Source organism: Anoplopoma fimbria, chromosome 18 (genome assembly GCF_027596085.1).
Source record: "Anoplopoma fimbria isolate UVic2021 breed Golden Eagle Sablefish chromosome 18, Afim_UVic_2022, whole genome shotgun sequence".
Classification (NCBI taxonomy): Eukaryota; Metazoa; Chordata; class Actinopteri; order Perciformes; family Anoplopomatidae; genus Anoplopoma; species Anoplopoma fimbria.
In genome coordinates, this window is record NC_072466.1 from 16,085,200 (window position 1) to 16,110,314 (window position 25,115).

The following is a 25,115-nucleotide window of genomic DNA, read 5'->3' on the forward strand; positions in this document are numbered from 1 at the left end:
TTCCGCAACTACGGGAGCCGGAAAGGATCAACCATCGTCACACGTGTTCACGTAGTATGTTGTCAGAGGGCTGTTGTCGTTGAGTCCCGAGAATTAACAACTATTTCTGCTTATATCCTGTTTCTACCACATCTTGAAATGAACATAAAGGAAGACGAAGATTCTCTGTTTCTTGAGCACGTTTTGGATAAACTTTACGAGTTTGGTAAGTGCTGGTAGCTAGCTTTACTAGGTTTACTAGGTATTCGTTGTGCTAGGTTTACTAGCATACCTTAAGATGCTGGTGCTGTCTGTTAATTATATCTTATTTGGTTTGTAAAGGTGATTGTTTAGTGAACCCAGCGTCTATCGATCCAATATTACAACCTTTATACTAAACATATGGTTGATATAGCTATAACCATATAGCTATAACATTATGAACTTTGTAAATGTAGAATTGATGGTAGATTCGTCATATTGTACTGCTTAGATTGTATTAATGTGTAATTACAGAGACAAATGCTGATATCATATTCAGCTATTGTCTTGTGTATTAAGGAACTGATGTTCAGACGACATGCAGGTTGATTATGTTTTATCAAAAAGTTGAAGGGACTTGACCAACGTTTTCTTATTATGCTCATGTTGTTGACTTTTGTTTCAGATGATGGACCAGCATCAAAAAAGAAGCTCAAGTCTCAAAAGAAGAAAAAAAGAAAAAGATGTGAGGAAGATGAAGAAGAGGAGTTACCTGCAGTCAAAGATATCTACAGTGACTCTGAAGACAGCCGATTAGATCATGGTGGAGCTGAACACCAGCAGCAACTATCAAAGACTGAGCAAACAGGTGGGCAGCATCACAACAAGATGAGTAACAACCTCAGCGTGTGATAGATATATTATCCATTGACTCATTTTGATTCCAGGAATCCAGATACTTTTTCAAATTGATGTTTTAAAATGCTACTATCAGCACTTTAACCTATGTATCATTTCTGATTTAGCATCCGTACATATGCACAGCTGTTTGTTTTCAAACTATCCCCTCCTCTGGCCTCATCTTTTTTTTTTATATTGGTTTAATGTGTCATGTCTCGCTCAGGTCCAACCATCCAGCAGGTGAGCCAGGTGAATGTTGTAACATTTCAGGACCCCAGAAAGAAACCGAAAACCAAGCAGACTCCAGCACCCGACAAAATGCCTGTAAGTCTAAACTACTTTAGTTCACTGTGTACTTCTTTATATAAAATCTTTGTAAAGGTTCAGCTTAGACCAATGACCTTAAGGCCAAATCCTTTTGATTCTGGTAACAGTAAGACCTAAATATATTCAGTTTACTATCATATACTACACAAAAAACATTAAATCCGAACATTTAAAACGCTGGAACCAACAAACGGTTGACTTTTTTGCTTGAAAAATTATCATATGATTAATAAAATGAATAACAAGCAAAGATCACCTGTTTTATTTCACTTCTGTTGAAAAATATAATTGAATTTAAATGATCTGGACTTTAAAATTGTGCAGCCATTTGTACTGAGAAAATGACCCGTTTGCACTGCATTTGTATATTCAGGTTGCCTGTCAGAACTGGTTGACACTATTTGCCGAATTGATATACAGCAAAAAGGGACGTTTTGTTGTTGCACTTAATACATTGCTTTGCAGGATAAAACTGTGGCGATAAAACCTTCAGTTTCTGGCCAAAAAAAGATTAGATGGTGGAGGGAGTGATGTGAATTTTCTTTTGCAAGAACCGTGATAACATCCTCTTCTTCTGCAACATAAAGCTACAGAGTTAATGGAAAATGTGTTCTTTCACTTACTAGCACTGACCATTAAACCTCTTTTTTTAACCAAGGAACTGTATAACAGTTAATTTTACATCAAGTAGTATATTTGTGCAAATGCAGAACCCTTTTTATCGCTGACATTTTGAAACCCAACCTCCTCCATGTTTCTGTGTGACCTTGAATCAGCCTTCTCCGTTTATGTTTTTCATGTCACCATCCATTCACTTCACTTTCCTTCTCCTCTTGTCTTTGTCGCCGACGCCTTTGGTCATGTGCCGTCCTCACTTCAAGGCCCTTCAGAAGGTGACAGAGAAGAAGGAAAGCGGCGATCTAGAAGAGCTCAACTTGGAAAAGGTGACAGTTTTATCAAAATTTAAGATGTTATGTTTAAACTCTAAGTCTTGCAGTGTGTAAATCAATTTGTTTATGTTTTTTTTTTGTTGTTGCTGCCTCACTATGTTGTTACTTAGCTCACTTTATCGTTGTGATGTGTGTGGTTTTATACTATATTTTGTTGGCATCAGGCTCGTCTTGAGGTCCATCGGTTTGGAATCACAGGCTATAAGAAGGAGCAGCAGCGTGTTTTTGAACAGGACAGAGCGGTCATGCTGGGAGCCCGAGTAAGTAAAACTGTTTTTCTAAAGCCCTGTACCTATTTAATTAGCATCACAGCCTTGTTGGTAGCAAAGTTACCAATTCACAAGTTAATTATTATTGTCTCCTAATCAGCCTCCTAAGAAGGGCTACGTCAACTACAAGACGCTGCAGCAGCAGATCAAAGTGAAGAAGCAGAAAGCAAAGGAGGAGGTTCATCCGGTAAGCCCTGCACCTTCAGTCAGTCTCGGGGCTAATACAGACTGCTCCTGCAGATGAATTTATTTGATCTAAAGATACATTTCCATTAAAAATTAGAAATGTATTAAAATACAATAAAAATCATACTCCACCTGTTCTTATTATACCCTGTATCATTGCTTTGTAGGACCTGAAGAAAAAGAAGAAGCCGAGTAATCAAAGGTGGGTTAGGCGGCTCCTCTGAATATATCTGTAAACTTTTTCCACTAGACTTGATACATGGAGATCAGATGGCAGTAGGGTGGTGTAAAGAATATTGAAACCAACATTTCATTTGGAAGAGACTGGCTCCAACCAACATCAGCAAACATTTTCTTTGTACACGTGTCCTTGAATCTGTATTCCATTAAGATATTATACATGCATTCATTATCTTTATCTGAGTAGTTTTCGTAAGCACGGTATGCATTCTTCATTAAAAATAATTAAACATAATTTCTGGATAGAAAACACAGCACTGGTGTTTTTATTTAGCATAACAAAATGGACGGATAGTTGTACAGGCTGTGTAGTCACATCTGAGTGGTTGAAACCTGTGTTTGACTGTGCTGCCATCTCCACCAGGGACAAGAAGAAGAAGGTGTCCTCCAGTTCTGGTTCTGGCTCGGCCCCCACAGGTCAGATGGGCCGCTTCAAGAACGGCATGCTGATCCTAAGCACTAAGGAGATCCAGAAAATCAAAGGCAACAAGAAACGCAGATAGGTGAGTGTGGTCTTGTACTTCTAGCTAATGATCTATGAGAAATCAGGAGATACAGTTTGCTAAAGTTTAGACACCTACTGGACTTCACTTGGGAGTTGAAGGTTTGTTTTTTTTATGGTTGAAATATGTGTGTTTATGTTTGTGTTTGCAGGTTAGCGATTAAATCCTCCAGGGATCTGAAAACATAAGCAGACCAGAGGAAGAACTGGCTTTTCAAAACACTGTCAGAGATCCATCTTACTGCAGGACTGTTTGCAGTGTTTTAAGGACGAGCACAAGAGCTGAATACAATGTGAGCTGTCAGGCGGATTTCCAGAGAACTTGTCTGCAGTAAAAAAAAATAAGACTGTGTTACTTCAGACAGACTGCTGTGCCAAGAATCCAATTTACTGATCCTCAAGATGGACCCTGAATGGGCACAGTGGCAGGACGTAAATGCACGAAACTGGAGACCTTGGTCAAATCATATTCCATCACAGTTAATTTATTTTCTTTTTATAAATGACCCAAATAACAAAAGAAGACATTTGCGTTTCTGTTGTTTTTACGCTGTAAAGGTTTTTAAATAATGCAGTAGCAATGCATTTCTCATTTACAAACCATGTAGTCGTAGAAAACATTTTCATTGGCAGGAAGGGAGGGGATCATAACAGTACAGATGGGGGTAATTATTAAAAAAGAAAAAAAACAATGTACACACAAGTCAACTCCTGGCAGATGTTTTCATGAAGCAACACACAAACATGAGAGAGTAGTTTTTCTCCCTTTATAAACCCTTGCAAGTATGTACACGACTTATTGACAGCCTCAAGAAGCTGCGTTCAAGGTGTAAACATTACAGATTTTTACAGATTTAATTTTGTTAAAGGGAAAACATTAAAAGCTGATGGATTTTGAGCGACGAAGACAATGGGGCAAAACAAGAGGTGTAATCTGGCAGTGTGCGGCTGGGTGAGGTCACAAATTCTCACACCGTTTTCTTGAAGCAGCTTTTGTGTTATTTATACATTTCAAAGAAGAAGAAACGGCACAAAGAAATATGAAGCTTATCTGCAGCACATTGTTTCAAGCTGTAAGCAAATCTGTATTATGTTAAGATTTAAGCCTTTTTTTTCTCTTTTTTTTTTACCTGCAACCCATGGCAATAAACCATAGACAATATATATAATCAGGAGCCATTCAACTTTTATAGTGAACAAATTGTAAAGGGCAATATACAAAAGAAAATAAATATGCAATTAAATATATTTACACACTTTATAGAGTAGATAAATCTGCAATTCTTTAAGTTAAACAGCTAACAGCAGTGACATGCTTTCCCCCCCAGCACCATATCTTGAGGTTAAATTAAATCTCACATTCATGGTGGGTAAGTGTTGGGGTAAAGGGACATGCCATACAAGCACTCTTACAATAATATACTATATCTAGACAGGGGTGACTACAATGTGACTCTTTTTAAAATATGTCATTTTTGCAACATAAAGTATTGTTTTGATGTCAAATCAAGAAACAACTCTATGCAGAAAAGGAAAAGGCATAGCCTCATTTCACCTGATTCACTGTCTGACTTCTTGAACCTCAACCTAACACCTCTAGCTTCTGTTCCCTCCAACCATGATTTCCTCTGCACCATTTTGACATCAACACAGCCCGAAGACATGTAACCCCAAATCATCCAGACTCTCCGATGAAGGAAAAGCATCCCCTCTGGTTTTATGATAGATGCCTCACTTTGCCTGTGGGTCTATAATCTATTCCTGGTTACGGCAAAGTCAACCTTGGTGGCAGGTCTGGTGTGGAAGATGGGAGGACGGTCAGAGCTGGGCAACCTCACACGATGCAAAAATAAAGACCTCGGGTGAAAAGCTGGCAGTCTCGGGCACGTCATGATAAATTCCCCTTTGGGTGATAGATTTTTGCTTTCTGGTTCGGGAGAAGTCCTGACTTTGACACTAATGGTGCATTCATGTCATGTGGGAAAGATGGTAAACGTAGGCCTAGTTTCAGTTGGTAGACCATAGACATAATGCCAATTGAAATGAAAATGAAATTACTTTCATATGGATTTATTGTTAGCAATGAAATGCTTCATTTTTGCTCTATTTTTGGTCTCTACCTACTCCTGGGGGAAATATCTGACTCTTTAGCTGCTAAATGTTTCACCATGTTCACAAGCTAGTCGCTAACTCAGTCTGTCTGTCTGTGTTTAGAGATTTTCTTTGATTGTTTTTTGGCCTGCTGCAGCCAAAAATAATGCTATGAGAATTCGAGAGTGAATCAAAACAGTAAAGTTAAAGAAAACCAAAACAATGAACTGAAAGAGGCTAAAACACTCTGTAAAGATGAGAACTACAGAGTCCGGTAACAATTCTCTGCGTCCATCACTGGGAGTGTTTCACATTACACATTTGATCCAATTTTGTTATAAAAATATAGATGTTAAACAATCTTTCCCACATCATTTGAATGCAGCATCAGGTGCAAACTGCTTTGATTCTTATTTAAATAAATAATCTCATCCCCATCTCCCAAAAAGGCTCAATCATTATTCTTCAGTAGTATTTCTTACTTATTATTTAAAAGATATAAAATTAACCAAAATTAAAACATGTTACCTTATTTTACTACTGTAATGCTTGACAATTAAATACATTCTTTAAAAAAAGGATACATAACACATTTGACCACATTTATTGTATTTACTGTTTAGCCACCTGGCATTTTTAAAGTTTGTGTTGAACTGAGAATTTAAAAGAACTGGAGTGTGTTAAGTAAAATGTAAGTGCTGCCTGCAATCATAATAATTTGTAAACTTACATAAAAAACTTGAACTTAAAATGTAAATGACTGCTATTCTATGTCCCTGATTCGATGTTTGAGATAGTTGATGATATATAGTTATAGTAAGAGCTATAAATCTGACACCCCGTCAGACAAAATGATTGCTGACATTGTTTAAAAATTCAGCGCTTAAAGGTATGAAATCACAGTCGGGTATTATGTAACATCGGGATAAATTAATTAATCCTGTTGCTGCCACCATCCACCAGCAGAGGGCAAGCTGTCGTAGCAGTTGGCTTTAAAATCACTCATTGCAAAGACACAACACACTATTTACAATACAGCTTCAGATATTTTGTAAACTTGTTCAACGCTTAGTCCATGCTTAATATCACACATTATAGTCATATTCACATATTTACATTTGTTTGTTGTTTTCCATTCACACATAAGCCCAATCTTTGTATGGCAGGTGTGTCTAATAACTCTCACACAACATTATAGGGAATAGACATTTTTCGGATATTGTAATATATATGAAATAAATTAGCAAACTTTTCTCACCTCTGCTTCATTAGTCGTGAAATATACATGGGTTTTTGTATGTTAAAACAACATCTTGTATCCGGAGTCACAGTGGTTTGGCTGAATTTTGAAGTTACTGTCCTCTACAGGCTGCCGAATCCTATCCCTGATGAGCAATGCAGCAGCAAGCGTAGCTTTACCTGATGTGACTTTTCCAAAAAAAAATTCAGCGCGACACATTAAAGGTGCCTGAAAGAGATTCTACAGAGAGACAGAGATGAGCACAGAATAAAAATTACCATGCAACAATCACACTTTTCTCCTCTACTGTTATAATATTATAGTATCTCTTGGTCTTGTGAAAAAAAAGTGAGGTTTGGCTCAGTTCCATTTCATTTCAGCGTTTTCTGACATTTATCCCTCAAGGTGAAATCATGTCCTCATGAGAAAGGGTGAATACAGAGCCTGGGAGAGGCTGCAGGGAATAAATCAACTATGTTCCCAGACTTTGATTAATTCAACAGACAAGGTACAAACTGTTGTTCACAATTTTGTAGGTTTGGTAACCAAATGAACACAATCCAGCAACTTTTATTAAATGCTGCTGGCATATTTTAACCTCTAACCTCACTGACATGATGGTGGTTTAGTCCTTACAAGCTTATGCTGCTCAGCCAAATATCATTAACAGAACATCATTTTAAATTCCAATATATGTCAGTATCAGTGATTGTGTTTGAAATACACTTATTAGATGAGAAGAAAGATACGACCCTCATGTCTCTAGCATACATTTGAAACTACATCCAGCAGCCAATTAGCTCCCCGAAAAATTGTCTTTAAAAGACAACAACGAGCCACTTCAAAATTACACAACCAATCCGCATGGGGTCACATCGAAATGTACCGAAATAAATCCACCGCTTTAAGGTTGCAAAATGAAACATTCTCCCTGCCACTGTGTGGCCACTTCCATGCTTTGGATGTCTGTGAAATAACTGAAAAATGAAATGGAATCAAGCCCAATCTTTCCCATCTGTTGACCTCAGCATGTAGACCCCTTTGACAACAGCACCAAACAGTCTTTATGCATTTTTTTGTTTGCGAAAAAGAAGAAGGTAGCTTTTAAATAATCCATGAGGGAAACATCCTGCGGTGCCATTACAACTTCTACAAAAGACTCTCTTGATCTCGTTTTACCTTGTGTGCCCTTAAGACACCTGAGAGTCACATAAGCGCTGCTGAATTGTTCTCCCTCGCTTCCTGAAAGCACCTTGTTGTCCTGAACTTTTTAAAACTGATTGTGATGCTGTGTTCTGATGGTACATCTTCCGTTTAATCGTAAACAACATTATTTCACTGCACAGTGTGGGAATCCTCATTGATTCTGTCGGAGTGAGAGAGTCGAGTAGTTTAGACTCAGGCCTTGAGGAGAACTATCAGACTATATTTCACTTCTTGTTAAAATTGTTGCAAGTCACTATAACATAAATCATGTAAGTATCACAGAGTTCTTGGGGCAAAAACTGGGATATCAAAAAAGTATGGCAATCCACATTAACTCCAGTCACCTCTGTAGTGATGTCCACAAGCTTCAATCATTGTTGTAAGAGCCAATACTAGTGTATCCAAGACAAAGGGCACCTTGAGAAGAATGGGAGACGGGTATATCCCATCTGACGAGACTGGAAAAGGTCCATGTGGGAGCGATCTGTATATGACATCGTTGGTTTGTATCCAGGGCACGCTCAGAGGGAGGATCTCCTACTGTTTGGTAGTCTTTGGCAACTCCAGGCCCGTCAGTAAGGTCGCCTGAAAGGAACAACAGAGCAGATCATCTGTGATTGAGCCTTAGACTGTAAGGAGATCAGTCAGTGAACACTTGCATTTGAGGATAATATTTGACCACTGCTTGGAGTTTGAGGAATAGTAATGGGATGGATTTAGTAAATACAGTCTTTTTAACATCGTTCCTCCTTTCTCCACACACCTTGACTCAATGTTTGCAATTTAAAGCCAAAACTGTATACTTTATTTGAATTTTGTAATGATGTGCTTTTTTAGTTCTTGATTGCATTTTGTAAGTGTGTGTCTGTATTGTGAATCTAAAACTGCTACGTCTGACTTCTTTCTACATGCGACTTTTTCATGTCTGTACAGTAAGAGGGATCATTTCTTTCTCCCTGATTGTTATTCCTCTTGATTTCTGTCTTGCTTGTTACTTCAAACATGTTTATTTTGGAAGGATAAAGATTTAAGCTGCAGGGATAACAATGCTTATGTATTAATGCTGAGGTCTACCAAATGTTAACTGTTGTTTTGGAAAAAAAAGAAGCAATCAGCTGACATTTCTCGGGTTGTTAATATTTAAAGGAGCTTCAAACTTGTGTAACATGAGTTTGAAATAGATAAATAAGGATTTTTTGCCTTCTAGTGGTCTTCCTAAACTCCAACTTTATTAGAAATACAACTTGTCGATATATACAACTGCTTCAGGTTATTAGTAGCAGGATAACAGACTGCAACAAAGATCACTCCGTTAGTATTCAGGGGACATCGAATGCTGCAACAGCAGAACACATACCAGTCCTATGACTGATGTTTGATTCTTTTTATTATAAATATATGAAATAATTATTGAATCTATAAAATGGTAGTTCTCAGAGCGGAGTAATGTTCTCAAATTGTTTATTCAGAATATTCAGTTGACGGTGATATAAAACAGAGAAAAAGCAGTATTGCCCATCCAAGGGTGTGACTCGAATAAAGGTTACAAAACGTACAAAGGAGTGCACTGCTTCACTTTGACACTACTATGAGCAGTCTTGCAGCTCTGGTATCAACAAAAAGTGCTTTCCCGGTTGAATCTATCCCTCATTTTGCTCATTCATGCAATCACTGTCTGAATACGTGTATACGCAGTACATATCCGCAAAGGAACACATCATAACTACAATCCACGACACACACAGTCCTGTTTTTATGACTTTTGTGGACAGAACAATTACTTATACTTATTTCCTGGAGACTTACCCCAACCCTAACCAGCTACCAGCCTAATCCGAACCCCCACCATCCTAACCTCAAACCAAGTCTCTACCCTAAAATATAATTATTTACATGATGTTCAATAGTCCCCATTTTGTCTCCCCAAAAAAGGCGACTGTGACTTTGTTATCAGATTTAAGTCCCCACAAGACTGGTAAAACACACCCACACACACACTGACCTGTACGTTTCGGTTGAGGCTGACTGCGGGTACAAAGACCCCGTCCAGGTTGTCGAAGGCAGTCGGTCCATGCTGCTCCTTGTTGATGTAGAAAGTCAGTGTGCGTTTGGTCAGATCCAGCAGGACACCAACAGTCGAGCCCTTGGCAATTCCTCCCTCAGCCCTACACACACACATACAAATAGATAAAACAGCTTAATTTGTGGTATATATAAAATAAAAGTAAGGGATAGTGTTACTCCAGTATATACTCAAGGGACTCTGTTTGATTAATTCTTCTTAAATCTGACAAGTGATTAACTGATAGACAACTGATTTGTCAGCGGACCAGGTTTATAAATAGGTAGGTTTAGGTTCCATAACACTGACAATATAATAGAAGTTATCTGGAAAACATTGAAACAGGGAGACTGACAGCTGACTGACTTTATGTTACAGAAAACCTCTTTTGCTTTACTCCTCTATCTTTAATTCTTTAATTCTTACCCTACAGCTCGTTAAAAAGAAGCTTAAGCTGGAGCTTGCATTCACAAGTGGACCAAACTTTGCTTGCAATGTTTGAAATGTTCTTGTTGTATTCTACATATGCCAATAAAGGGGCATGTGCTTGAAAGAAAAAGTAAATCATTAAAAATGTAAACTTCTTATTCAGTGATTTATAATTTCCATCATTGGGTCCATAAGGTCTAGAGCTCTCTTTGTTTTAACAAGCTCATCAAAGCTCGGGTATTCAGAATACTAGCTGTGATCTAACTCTAATCTTTGGGGTAAGGTGACAAAAATTGGGCACTTTATGAAACTAAAAATGTTTCTCATCCTCGAAGAGAGATAGAGTGTGATTCAAATTGTGTTTTTGAATAAAAGATAAGGTGTGAAACCACCTCTGTACTTGTAAGCATGCACGCAGCCATGTTTCAAACACGTGATAGCTGCCTCATGACTGGGGTGAGAGAGAGTTTGCGCTCTGAGAGACACTAAGGAATCAATATGTCGTTAAGAACATGAAACACAGACATGAAATGATGAATGACATGAAAGCAAATGGCACAGTGAATTAATCCATCGTCTGGATGGACCGAGATATAGAGAGATGAATAAAGTCAGAGGTTTTGCATTGTTGGATGCTGTGGAGAGTCAATTTTCTACTTTTGTTGTAAATAAATGTTTAATGAGGGTTTGATAGATACATGGTGACACTGAGAGAGATGGTTCAGAGAGATGTTTTGATATCTCCTGCAGGCTGCTTCTTCTTCTACTGCTCTCTGGTGTGTTTAGTCAGTATTGTATGAGCCCCGGGGATACCTCTGTCATCCTGGGTATGTATCATTATCCTGTGTGTGTGTGTGTGTGTGTGTGTGTGTGTTTGTATGTGTGTGTTTCGTGCTTTGTTGTGTGAGATTTAATGCAGAACCCATAATGATGAATGGTAGAAGAGAGTACAACGTCTCTGCCTACTGCTGTTCTTACTCACATACAAGTGATGTTTATAAATAAAGTTGAATACCAGTTTCTAATAAGGCATACAAGTGATTGGTTATTGAATAATAATAAATGCTTTTTAACATTAGTTAATATAACTTTTGAGTCAACAGGGCTTGGAAAGAATCCCTAGCTAGTGTTCACACTTAAAGTGTAGACTATATATATATCCATTTTACATTACAGAAAAGATACAAAAATGTTTGGTTTGGTGCATCTCAATCAATTAATCGCTTATTTATTAATGACCACAGAATACGACTGAGGTCGAATTTTGTTATGGTACAGCATGGTTGGTAAAGTCATTAAAGCAATTTCAGAACATCAAAACATAGACATCAACATCACATTAGACACATAACTGACTTAACAAGACATTATTCACATAAAACCGCAAGATGAAACTCAAAGACACTATTTTAAATAGAAAAGTTTAAAGTTCGGTACATCTGTCAGGGTTAGTGAGTATGCTCTCAATGATGTCTGTTAGGTGGCTTTTTTTGGCAGTGTGGTTTGTATTGATAATCTATAATTGACATAAAATATCCGCTATTGGTGGCACCCATCGAAATAATACCAATGGCCTTAAAAACACGTACAGTATAGTAGTCCAATAAAGTGTACACCTACCTGTTGGTGTGGGAGTTGTTGTGCATGAACCAGGAGCGGTTGTTGTCCACATACATGGCCCACGCCTTGTCATCTTTCCCCAGCATCATGTCTTTCATGGTGTTGATCCTCGCCACGCCAAACGCAGGGTCAGGGTGGTTATCATAGCGATCGATGCGGACCTCCCAGTAGTGGATGCCCTGAGAGTCAAGTGGAAGTGGAGTAGATTTTACTAAATGTGGTGTGGAAACTGATTTTGGTCAACAGCTCACTCATATAAGAAGGAAATCTAATCTATGTATACAAATCAATAAAACAGAAAACACATGTGTGAGTTTACTTTGGAGAAAGCAGCGGTTCCCAGCACCACGCGGTCATCGTAGCTACTGCAGGTGACTGTCTGGTTTTCATTGGTCAGAACTATGTCCCGATGAGCTGTGCTGGGGTCAAAGGAGAACCAGGCCACTGTAGTAGGGAAACAACAGTTGGTCATGATGAGTTGACATTTTTGGTACAGAGAGGTATTAAGATAGATGGAATTAGAAGTTCTGAAAGTCTGTGCCACCATTCGGACCCATGTATTCAGTCACAAAATTACAGTTGTATCCAATCCATTACTGATTAAACCTTCACAAACACGTATGTTGACCAAAGCATGCAGTAATGTTGTATAAGCAGCTTTGCATTATGTTGATGGTGGTCAATAATTGTTTTTATTCTGATCAATATGGACACACTGCTGCCACAGTGAAAAACAAATACCTGCTCTTTTTTTAACAAGAATAACTCCCTGTCATAATGATTTATTTTCAAATAATCATGTCAAGATAAGAGATAATGTTATTTTATGATAATAAAATATAATAATATCAACAAATTATTTTGCTGTATTAAAGCAATGTATTTATACACATATCAAGAAACATTCATATGTTAAAATGATTGAAATTATGACTAAAAAACAAATCAGTCAAAGCCTCAATAAGCCAAGCTGATTTTTTGTTGCAGAAGCACCAATTCATTGTTGTACTTTACATATACGTCAGACAATAATATACACAATATAACTAAGAAAAATTGAAAGGAAATTGCAAATGCACACATTGTCAACACCTTATATGATTCATTTAGATAAACAAGTAATAGCTCAGAGTCATCCAGCTGAAAAGTGGTTTCAGAAATTATGAAATGTCTGTTAATTAATTAATTAATCCGCCCACCAAGATATTTTCAACAGGTCTCTAAGCCTCCACTGTGATTATATGACCATCAGCTGGTATATTAGATTAATAATATAATAGTGATGTTCAATTTTATATTTTTTTATGACAATATAGCCAACAGTACAATAAAAACACTATTAGTATATATAATATACATTAAATACGTATATAACAAAAAGTGTGCCATGTGCAGTGCAGTGCCGCCAACTCTTGACCAATTAATGTAGCTAGCACTAGCTAAAAAAATTGACAGAAGACGTCATGTGCTCATTTGCATAACAGAAATGTCATCATGCATTAGTTTGTCTAAAGCAAGTGGTTGTGTCGGTGGCAGGGAGGGAGAGACTGCTTTGAATAAGTGACTTGATTTGTCGCTAATAGTAGGTTCTCAGGAAAACAGAAAGGGATCCGGTTGTCTTTGCAACAACAGCATCACTAAAATCACTGGAAACACTGGTGGAGGGGTGTTGAAAAGTCTGGTGTCTGTTGTCACATTAACACACGGACAGAGTTAAGTATGGAAATTCATGTCTGGCATTACATACATGACATATATAACGTTCTGTCTGGCGGAGCATAAGTGTGTGGGTGAGTTTATAGCTGCAGGATAAAATAATGCACACACACACACACACACACACACACACACACACACACACACACACACACACACACACACACACACACACACACACTAAAGGCACAACACATCAGAACAGAAACATCAGGGATGCATTAACTACCTCTGCCTGAAGGCAGAAATCTTTCATCAGCTGGATACAACCATATGCTGTATCATTGAATTGGAATTGGCGACACATCAAATACACACACACACAGAAAGAGATTTATACCACATATTACAAAAATTGTTCTAAAAAAATCAGTGTTTGTTCTGCAGCCACAGCCTCTGTAGCCTGCTCATTTACCCGTCATGCCTCTTTTCTCTGTGTAGTTGCAGGAAGCTACAGTCCTCGAGGAAAGAGAAGGATGAGGCGGTTAGGAGCGAGAAGAGCAGAGAGAGGGCGAGTTGGCAAAGAAGGGAAAATGGCAAAGAAAAGGAAAAAAAAGAGGGCGGGAGGGATGAACGGTTATCAGTCAGAAAACAGACTAATGCCCATTGTTGCTGAAATTGGCAAAGTGAGGCAGACTATCTCAGTGTGACTCTCACCTTCATCCCACTGTGGTTGTGGAAGATTTTGTCATTGTTCCCTTTTTTCCTCCTCCTTCTTTCTCTAACTCCTTTTTTTATTTTCTTTCTCATCCTTTGCCCTCTTCAGCTGTGTTTTTCCTCATTTTCTTTCTTCATTCTCCATTCCTTTCTTTACCATTTTTTCCTAGAGTTTCTATATCCTTTCCTCCCTTCCTTGTCCACTCCCTCCATTAATTTCTTATTTGTCCACTCCCCTCTTTCCTTTCCTTTTCTTATCCATTATCTAATTTCCTTTTCCTCTCCCTTTTTCTCCTTTCTGTCTTTTGCTCCTCCTGTTTCTTTCCCTATACTCTTTTTTTCTTATTCTTACCTTACTCCCCTCTCCTTCCCCCTTTCTTTCTTTCTTTGTCCACTCCCTTCTTTCCTATCATTTTCTAACCTGGTCTCTCTTTTCCTTTCTTTCCCGCTCTTTTCCTTTCCTTTCTTTTCCCTCCTCCCTGTCCTTTTCCATCCCATCCCTTTCTATAGCTATTCTGTTTTCCTTCCATTTGCCTTACTCTCCTGCCCTTTCATTGTGACTCCCTTCATTTACTTGTCTAATACATTTAACATGGTACAATTAATTTGTGTCTTGAAATCTTTTACAAAGATCCTCACAAATAAAACTGCCAGAAAAAATAAAATCAAGACAATCAAAGAACATTATTTTAAAGGAGACAGACATTATCCTTTAGCAGACACTTAGTGCCAATTTGGCAACGCTGTAGAACACCCCCACACACACACACACACACACACACACACACACACACACACACACACACACACACACATACTGCCTACCATCAGAGGTCTTGAGCACCACAGTCTTGCTGTACGGCCCCACACCGATAGCATTGTAGGCCTTCACCCTGGCATTGTAGGAGCTGTTGAAATGAAGGCCGTCCACAGTACACACTGTCTCCTTCCCCACATACACCTCCTGAGGGCACACACACATTTTAGTAACATCATTACAAATGCAGATTAGGTGAATGCACATTGTGTTCGCTGCATAAACACACAAGCTATACATGGACCCGAGTATTAGTAAAGACTCACACACTAAAAATGCATGTTTAGTAATGACACACACATAACACACACACAAACTACCATCTGGCTTTAGTCAGAGTTGAGCAGCAGATGGATAATTAATAATAAAAATCAAAAGGAAGACTAGCCACAGAAGTGACATAATTTATTGCATGATTTCATATTAGTGTTATGAGTGTTATACTCTGTTTTCTGCACATTAGGAATTATAACTCAGTGTGTGTTTTATGTGTGGCACAGACCCTGTATTGTCCCCCGTTGCCATCGTCCAGCTCCAGGATGTAGCCCTCAATGGGGCTGGCAGGGGGCGCAGTTACCCTCCAGGCCAGGGTGGCGCTGTTGTTCCTGGTGCAGCACTTCTCAAGCTGCAGGAGGGGAGCCGCCGGCACCGAGGGTCCAGATTCCACTGTGGGGAGAAAAACATGTGTGAGACGTAAAGATTGTAATTAGGGGGGCATGGGTTGGGTGAGAGGAGGGAGAGATGAAAGGGTGAGTGGATGGACAAAGATAGAAAGAAGACATGTCATGTCATCAGCTGGTTGAGTTCAGGTAGTGGAAGGGGGACCTTATTGTAGGGGGATAAAAAAACATTTACGGGTTCATTCACAGGGCAACAGCTGGGAATCTGTGGAGGCTTTAAGCAGGTCATGTCATAGACTTATAGGTAGGTAGCAGTAGTGGGGCATAGGGTTGGACTAACATAAGCTCCAAAGACTAGTAGATATTCTGGGACTGAAACCATCCAGCAGTAATTATTTGAGCACTATTTTGCTTATTTCTTGAAAAAAAGTCTCCCCAAATTACAAGTACTTAGTGTTGTTGTCAAGGTGGGACAACCTCTCAAATGAAATATAGGATATCTTGAGATACAAACTGCCTATTTACAAGACAGACTAATACATTTAGGTAATTGCTAGATTCAGTGGAGGAATCTTGGCTGGTTAAAGAAGTCAAAAATTGAATGGACCAGCATAATATCAATGGATTATCTAACCATTGTGGTGGTAAAGCTTGTGCTAACAAACAGGACATAACTGCATTCCAAAAGGAGCTGAAACAAACACACAAACAACAACATCAGGGTAAAAATAACCACTGAACACATGAGTAGAGCTCTCAGGGTGATGAAGTCTGCTTCATTCATAATTTCTTCATTTGTTATCTGATCTTTCAAGACCAAAATAAGTAGTAGGGAAGACAGATGAAAGGCAGCAGTCATGACAGAGGGAACAACATAGCAAGGTCAATGTAATATACACTGCACTTATCGATTCAGTTTATCAATATCAATATCTAAATTTAATATTTTTCGCAGTATTTGTAGCCAAAGTAGTTCTTTGATTCGTGCAAAACCACAAGATGACAATTATTTGTTCTTAAATAAATGCAATTTTATAATTGTATTCGTATTTGCGGCAGGATATTATCGTTTTATTATTTGGAGTATGCTATTTTTTAAATCCATATTTTAAGATTTCATTTTTAGATTTTCTTGAAAAAGAAAAAGATTGTCTTAATTGTTTATTTAATACAGCAATTCAATAATTGTGAATTTGACATTTGGGGATCATGTTTAATAGACATTTCCTCTGATTATATTTTCACCAAAAATGGTAAAAATTATTATTAATTCCATAAAAGAAGTGATTAGTAACCAAAGACTAGGATTGGAAACAGAGAAGTACTTCAGGCAACAAATTTCTGTAACTTATATGGAAACTTTGTGCTCCAGTGAAGGCAGCACTATGACTGCAGAGTGTCATTCATTGGAGAGGAGCTGGAAAACAATAACCATGCAGAGACCAGGTACACGCTGTGGGACAAAAGGACCAGTGAGTTTCCAACCATAATCAGGGCTGAGGGACGAGGAAGGAGTGACGAAATAAATTCAAGGAAGGAAAACAGAGGTTCACTGTGAAAAGTCGTGTCTCTGAAATACCTCCTGGGCTCTCTGTCTCCATCTCAGCCTCACCACTGTCTGCTGCCTGCATTTGTTTCAAAAACGGATTCTCCTGCACATCTGTAAATATGACGTTGGTTTGGATGTTTTAAAGCAAAATCACATGGACAGAAGATGGCACATAAAGCAGCTGTAACTGAGAGTGAGACCAGTGCAGAGATTTGGTTTGAATACATCAGAAACATGACAAGAGGTAAATAAATCGCTGTAGCAGTGAAGAGCTTGTGCTGTATCACCAAAATTACCAACAGCAACAACAAATAGCCTTATGGTCATTAATTTACAAATGATATGTCAATTTTATTATTTTCACCCTGTATCAATGAATTGTAGGTCAGACTATTATAATTCATAAATACTTCTTAAATCAGAAATTCTTTTAATAAGTATTTTTTTTAAAGATGATATAAATACTGTAAATGTTAAATGTTGCATCATCTGCATATTGGAAAACAGGAGTTTTTTCCCAAAATATCTGATATTAGATCAGAAAACACTGCAACTATACAAAGACGACGAACTACAAACATGAAGGTTTGGTCATAAATAAGACAATGTGTGTGCTTAGTGCTCTTTTCAAGTAACTTAATTTCATGTTCGATTTAGTCAATACTTCAAGCAACTAAATGGTATAACAGAAATGTATCACTTTTGCGACATTTTCTTAAATACAATTATTTTTTAACAGGTTATTTTTTCTTTTGGGAATCATTCATTCCTGTCCTACATTTTACTTACCAATTAAATTGCTGAGATACAACAGAATTTACCTTTAATCTAAATCTCAAACACACAGTCAGAGTTTAAATAAAAAAATGGCCCTTCATTTTTACCACTTCACAATTGAGCATTAAACATTTCAAGAAATTTGAGAAATTCAAACTAACTAGTGAGTGTTAGGGTTACGGTTGCTCAGTTTTTTAATCTTGCTTATATTTTGCTATAGGCTAACTAAATAAATAAATGCCTTACAACAGCATTAAGACCCCTATGTTGGTAAAATAAAAGGTTGATGCTTTATTTTATAGGTCAATAATTGCCTAATAACTTCCTTCGAAGGTTCCTGGCAAGAACTATGTAGGTAACAATTAGACGGGAAAGACAAAGGTCGAAAGTATTTTAACAGTCTAGTCGGTTGAGTTTTTAATCAGTTGTTGATTTACAGAGGACATCAAGGCTGAAAAACATGTGATTCAGAGCAACTCATTCCATTCCAATGGCCAATGATAATTTAACATGAAGGAGAATAATTTCAGGCTACTTGTGAACCAGACCACGTCCTGCACTTTGTCATTGCTCAGGATGTCAAAGACTAAAATTCAAAGACATGAAATCAAATGCTCCATGTTTAAACTCTATCGCTTTGTTCCTGATGATCAGTGGAATGTGAAGGTGGGGAAATGTACAGATGGGTTTCATGTCGTCGAGATTAAAGAACAAAGGGAAGGACGACCAAAGCCTCTCAACTACTTATAAGCCTACTCAGGTTCACTTAACTGAAGCTCAAATTAGAGAAAGTCTCCTTTAAGTGCAACTCAATCAGGGTCATGACTTTGTAGTATTTATAATAGATCACAATGCATTTTGAATAAATGCAAACAAAGTATTGTATGGAATGTAATAATGAGCATTATTTAGTATTTAAGCAATGTTGAATCGACATCTGCAAAGGAAAACACCTGCTCTTTACTGTCTCAGTGGAGCCGTATCAAAATAAAATATGCAGAGTGCTGATTACATATTTAATGTACATTAACAATACATCTGGGTAATTTCTAAGACTGCAGCAGAATTAAAGTAAAGGATGTTGTGTTAACTTATGCATACCAACTGGTTGCTGGGTAGCAACAGCCAAATAATAGCTATTCAGCTATCATCGCCCCTCTGAAGGGAAGAGTTACAAAAAAAAATATTTTGTGCTGCACATCTGTAAAACTGTGTCTTTTTTTTTTTTTTTTTTTTGCGATATATGTGAATGAATTTATTGCGACATTGGGTTCATGTTTTGAATGACACAAGTTTCTGTTCTCTTTTCATGCTTTATCTTGATAACATTTCTTTCTACAATCAACACTTGAAATGATGAAGGCACTTGCAAATGACAAGGTAGTACAAAATGTAAACCATACTTTGGTGTTTCATTTTTTACCTCTTTACTTAAGATTTCATTAAACTTGTTTCTCTTTTTTCTCTTTTTACAAAAAGTACCAAAACACTGGCAACAAGGAAGATCTTGGGTAGATAATAATGAGAATAAATATTACAAAAGAGTTACAAAAAAAATGTTTTTGTAACTCTTCAAATATAACATCAAGGAGCTTTGTTTTTGCTTCAGGTCAGGGATGTTTGTGCATGTCATGTTAATCTAATTATGTAGCCTGTTAAAAGGGCACTGCATCATACTGTAATTTTATTGTGCTGTTTATTCTGTCTATACAAAGTCTATTGCACCTCCGTCCGTCCAGTGAGTGGGATCCCTCATTAGTTGCTCTTCATAAGGTTTCTTCCAGTTTTACCCATAATGAGTTTTTTGGGGAAGTATTTCCTTATCCTAATTGAAAGTTAGGGCAGATGGTGTTGTATGCTGTTCGGATTTACATTTGTGATTTGTGATATTTGGCAATATACATTAAAATGACTTGGCTTGACTACTCAGACTCTGAGCTTTATAAAGTCTTCTGTGGCTCAGGAGGAAACTTTAAAAAAATAAAACCATGTTAACCCATGTTAACCAAGCAGGGAGGGTCTAATGCTAAATAGACGCAATTTCAGCAGTATGGGAAGAACAGGAAATCCTCCCGTTATTCTGACTTGGGAGCGTTCACGTGTCATTCAAAGATAGTTATTTAGCCTAAATTAGTTACTTTTTCAGTGTTACATATTTGGCCAGTGAAACCAGATAGAAACTATATTTAGCTCCTTTAAAATTAACTGAATTGATTGCATTGGTGTTAATTTGGGATTTTATTTAAATGTAAGTACCAATGGTGGCAGGTTAGCAACCATTTTGCAAACCATTTTTGTTGACACTTAACTTAATGTGATCTTTTCACCAAGTTGGGGATAAGATAAAATGTGTCACTTTTGAATTACAAAATTCAGTTGCATTTTGGGAAATGTAGGATCGAGTTGAGTGCAGTTTGACCCATACTATTGAATATATAACTCAGGATCTCTCGGCCTCAGCTACATCGAAAATGATGGTTCTTTCTTTAATCTGTCTTTCGTTTGACCCCCAATTTTTATGAGCTCACTAATAAATCAATGGAGTACTCTTTAAAATGCAAGTGTTAATACAGAGAAATTAAGAATACAATTAGCTGATTAAAATTAGGATAAAGGTACGATACAGTTTAACAAACGTATAATAAAAAATGCCAATTGAAAAGGTAGTGTGTGCTTTCGTGTCTTCACCTTTGCCCTGGCAGAAGTCCAGCTGCAGGATGGTTTGGAGCAGCGAGTCAGTGTTGAGGGTGAGGTCAAACTCAGGGCCGACTTTTGGCTCCAGGGCCCCTTTCACCCACTGGTCCTGAGATGATATGACCCTCTTGATCAGAGCATCTGAGATCTACACACACGCACACATATGTATACTAGGTTAAAGCACACTTGTGAACAGTGATGGAAGATAAGCACATGAAAAGACATGTACAGTCAAACAAACACAGGAAATGAGAGCATCTGATTTCAATATCTAGATTCATGCTTGCCGGGCAGTGATACGCTCCCGGCATAGAGAACAGCTTCTCTGCTCTGGGATCAGTTCCATTAGCCTGGCTTTATTACACTAAGTCTGACAAGTGAAATGAGGCAGGCATTAGTGCAGTTCAAATATTTAAGGCTAAGAATTAGACCCCTCATCTGCTGGTAAGAGCTTTACTGCCTCAGGGGGGGAAAAAAGTGAATACATTACATTAAACTACTCTCAACTGCAGAAAATGTGATGGGGTCTTCTTGAAAATATGAGCCTACTATTTGGAAATTCTTCTTCCAGCTTTACAATGCAAATTGCTTAATTTAGCTTAATATCCCCACTTTAGATAGACACTTTAAACTGTGTTGTATTTACAAATGTTCCTGAACCGATATCCACCCTTAATTTTAAAAAAGACTCTAGTTAGGATTTAGGTGTTGGCAACCATAAAGGACCACATAATCAATACATTATAAAATATTCAGATGAAATGGAAGTAAGGGGATGTGTGTGTGTGTGTGTGTGTGTGTGTGTGTGTGTGTGTGTGTGTGTGTGTGTGTGTGTGTGTGTGTGTGTGTGTGTGTGTGTGTGTGTTTGTGCGTGTGTGTGTGTGTTGTTATTCTCAGTCTTCCAGCTCTGACTGTGCAGTGACTTTAGATGTGCTGGCTTCACAAACATCAGCAGCTCCCTGCACTGCTGGTTTCTCCCCTTAAGCTCAAAGGAACTAAGTTTCATGCTTCCTTCTTCCTTTTAAATTTTATAGTTATAATTTTGGTTGTAAATACTTCATAAAAGTAGACTACATTTACTAAAAAATTTTTTCAATGTAGTAAGACCCCATACTGTGTATGCCTGACGTGTCATCTCTGAAAATTAAGTCTTAACTTGAGTAGTTTTAAAAGAGAAAGGGCTGTTTGTTTAGTTTTTTTTTTCCTGATGATCAGCAATTCCCCTGAAGAGGGTTAAATCAAGAATGAATTAGAATTAGAATTAAGATATCTCTATTAAGTTGTTTCTTTATCCAGTTGCTTTGCGAGACACACACACTCACACAAACAGACACACAGAGTGGATCGGATACCTGGAGAAATCCACTGGGATCGTTCTCTTTGAGGACTTCCAGGCAGAACTCCATCATGCCGGTGGTCTGACGTAGCTTCATGGTGCAGTGGGTGATCTGGTCGCGCACCACCTGAGACAAAGACACAGATCAGAGACAGTAGATGTTAAAAGTTATGTTACCGAGCAAAGCTTCTGTAATGTTGTCAATGCTTTTGAACCTCAAAAAAGACAATTAATAGACCATGAACCCCTAATGTGACTTTTTTTTTTTATGTTCAACCGAAGTGCAAAGAGAGCAAAGTACTTTAAAGTCTTTATATTTGGTTTGACTTTGTGTTAAATGTAAAATTCCCTGACTTCAGAGAATTATGAATTTCGCGTAATGGCTCAGCAACCAGTAAGTCTGGACCCAAATGCAAGTTCCAACTGCATGTTCCATGAGGGAGGCAGTCTTAAAAAACTTGACTTGACAGTGCCAGTTTGTTCCAGTCAGCTCTCGTATCTCATCGCAAATACACTAAAGAAAAAAAAAATAATTCACATAAGCTTTTCATGACTGAATCAAAGTAGAAACTATTTTCTGGTGTCTTTGCCAACACTTAAGATATTCAATTAAAGTGTATCACAGTATCTCTGCCACCAGCTGCTATTTGATTAACAGCTGATAGAAATTCTTCATCAAATCAAATTAACCAGGATTTCTCGCCCTCGCCAAAGAACAGCATGCCAGCACGACTAAATGGAGGACAGCAAACACAAATAAGTAGCCTGACCAAGCCAAAGGGGCATAAGATAAAGTGCTTACTCTCCAAAGGGCAGGTAGAGGTAAAAACTAAAAACTTAGAGAAAGTTTGACCCCCAAAACTAAAAACTCAACCCAGGCTAAAGACTTAAACGCTATGGCAATGATTGCTCAATAGATGGTCTGGCGCAGTGTACAGTAGGTGGATATGGGCTGGTAAATATACTAGGAGGCCACAAAAGCTGTCCCATGCCATTCAGCAATGCCACAAATAAAAAAGGAGAATGCATAAATTTGAGAAAATGCAATGTGCATTTAGCCAACACAAGACAAAAGCCTGGATTGGCAGCACGATGCTATATGTACTCGGAGTGTGATTAGGGAATGGGGAGCAGGTGTGCGGATGTGCGAAATCAGGTGAGTGAGTTGCTGGCAGGCAAAACAGACAGCAGGACTGTATAATTCAATATTTGGAAGACATCTTTAAAAATCCCATAGTATTCCTGGCACACTATCCCGTTATCAGCCATCTTTGAATGTCTCACACACACACACACACACACACACACACACACACACACACACACACACACACACACACACACACACACACACACACACACACACACACACACACACACACACACACACACAGACATCACATGCTATCTGCTGGCTGAAATCTGTAGGGAAATGTGATTTGGACGGGTGTCACAACCAGTCGTTGGAGGCTAATTGAAACTCAGTGAACTGTCGCCGCCTTATTAGCCTTTTGTTTACATTTGATAATAACTGCACCACATTTCAATTGATCAGCTCTATTTAATTATCTGATCAAAGCACAGCAGATATATTTATATAATATGTACTGCACACGTACGTATATATGTATTTGACAAATGCAGCAATTTTTAAAAGGTTATGGATGAGATTAGACAGAAAAGGCCTTGGGATGCCTTTTGAATCCACAATAATTAATTACGGCGTTAACCAATGGCCGCCTAAATGAATCAGAGAGTTAATTAGGCAGAGACTTGGAAATTAAGCCCCTCGTTTATTTGATGGTTAATGAGATCACAGTTAATTATTCACCTGTCAACAGCTGTATAAACTGACATATGAAGAGCATGAAGAGTCAAGTGAAAGACGATCGAAACAATCTACAATCTGAGCTGAAGTTAAGGAGACTGGGAGGCGTGATGAAGCAAACAGCAGAAATATTGGATGGAAACTGGTCAAATATATTTTACAAAAAACACAAATACATTCTTATGCCTGACATGCTTTATTAATGTTTAACCTTGTGCATCACTGTGTGAATAGCAACTTAAAACCCACCCGTTTGGACTTATTATTTTATCTGTTTTTCCCATGTCCCCTTTTGTTCTACTCATAATTCTTTCTATGTCTGATCTAGAAAGGTGCTATATACCGTAAATAAACTTTGCATACTTACTATATCAGTCATGCACTAAATGTCTTGTGTTTGTCTTTTATTTGTTTTTGTTTTTTGCTTTAATATCTTGCAAACAAAAGTGTAAAAGTTTCAATCAGAACCATAATATTCATAACTTGTGTATCTAATTAGTGAAGCAGTTTGTTTCTTAGGTTTGGTTTAGAACAATGTATTGGGCTTTATTCAAGGATTACCATTAGGAAGGTTAAAGAATGAATCAAAGGTCAAAGAAAGGTCACAATTTTGTATTTTAGTGGCTATATAGTTCTTAAATTGGAATTCACCTATAGAAAAACACACTTGCACACACATACACTATTTATCAGGAGAAAATTTGTTTTAAATTCATGTTGGCTTAAACCCCGCTCTTATCTCCTGTGTAAACAACATGAAGTGTGGAGCGTGAAGCCTCAGTAAATCTCAGATTTATTTCAATTTCCTTGAGTCCCGCTGAGATGTGCCGTCAGCACGCTCCCACGCCCCCCTGATGGCAATATCAATATGTTCCAAATGCATCTGAAATGAATTTGAGGATGTGAATACTGAAACATGTAAATGCAAACCCCGATTTTTAGATTCCAGACACATTGCTGACATGACTCACAGTGTCTTCATCACACTCTGAAAACCACAGTTCAGTTCAGGTTAGAGCAATATTTTGGGTTGTTATCGTCCGTTTGGGGAGCGCAAGATGGCATGGTGTAGTACCGAAAACCATGATGAAGTACTTTATATACAATATAAAGTGGTGTAGAAAATGACATTATA

General features: G+C 37.9%; 2 protein-coding genes across 2 annotated transcripts in view; one reads left to right on the forward strand and one right to left on the reverse strand.

The window, feature by feature from the left end:
• Positions 1–22: 22 nt before the first annotated feature.
• Positions 23–5,944, forward strand: c18h1orf131 (chromosome 18 C1orf131 homolog). Its single transcript, XM_054618349.1, has 9 exons — positions 23–205; positions 647–829; positions 1,085–1,185; positions 2,070–2,132; positions 2,303–2,398; positions 2,508–2,594; positions 2,761–2,795; positions 3,198–3,336; positions 3,488–5,944. The coding sequence occupies exons 1-8, from the start codon at positions 139–141 to the stop codon at positions 3,334–3,336; spliced, it is 771 nt and encodes a 256-aa protein (XP_054474324.1). The 5' UTR covers positions 23–138; the 3' UTR covers positions 3,488–5,944.
• A 2,305-nt stretch (positions 5,945–8,249) lies between these two features.
• Positions 8,250–25,115, reverse strand: part of LOC129107501 (E3 ubiquitin-protein ligase TRIM9) — a 41,263-nt gene continuing 24,397 nt past the window's right edge. Inside the window, 8 exon segments of the mRNA XM_054619003.1 lie at positions 8,250–8,457; positions 9,875–10,037; positions 11,984–12,162; positions 12,303–12,427; positions 15,182–15,320; positions 15,676–15,839; positions 20,808–20,961; positions 22,169–22,279. Coding sequence (XP_054474978.1) covers positions 8,410–8,457; positions 9,875–10,037; positions 11,984–12,162; positions 12,303–12,427; positions 15,182–15,320; positions 15,676–15,839; positions 20,808–20,961; positions 22,169–22,279 — 1,083 coding nt within the window. The 3' untranslated portion in view covers positions 8,250–8,409.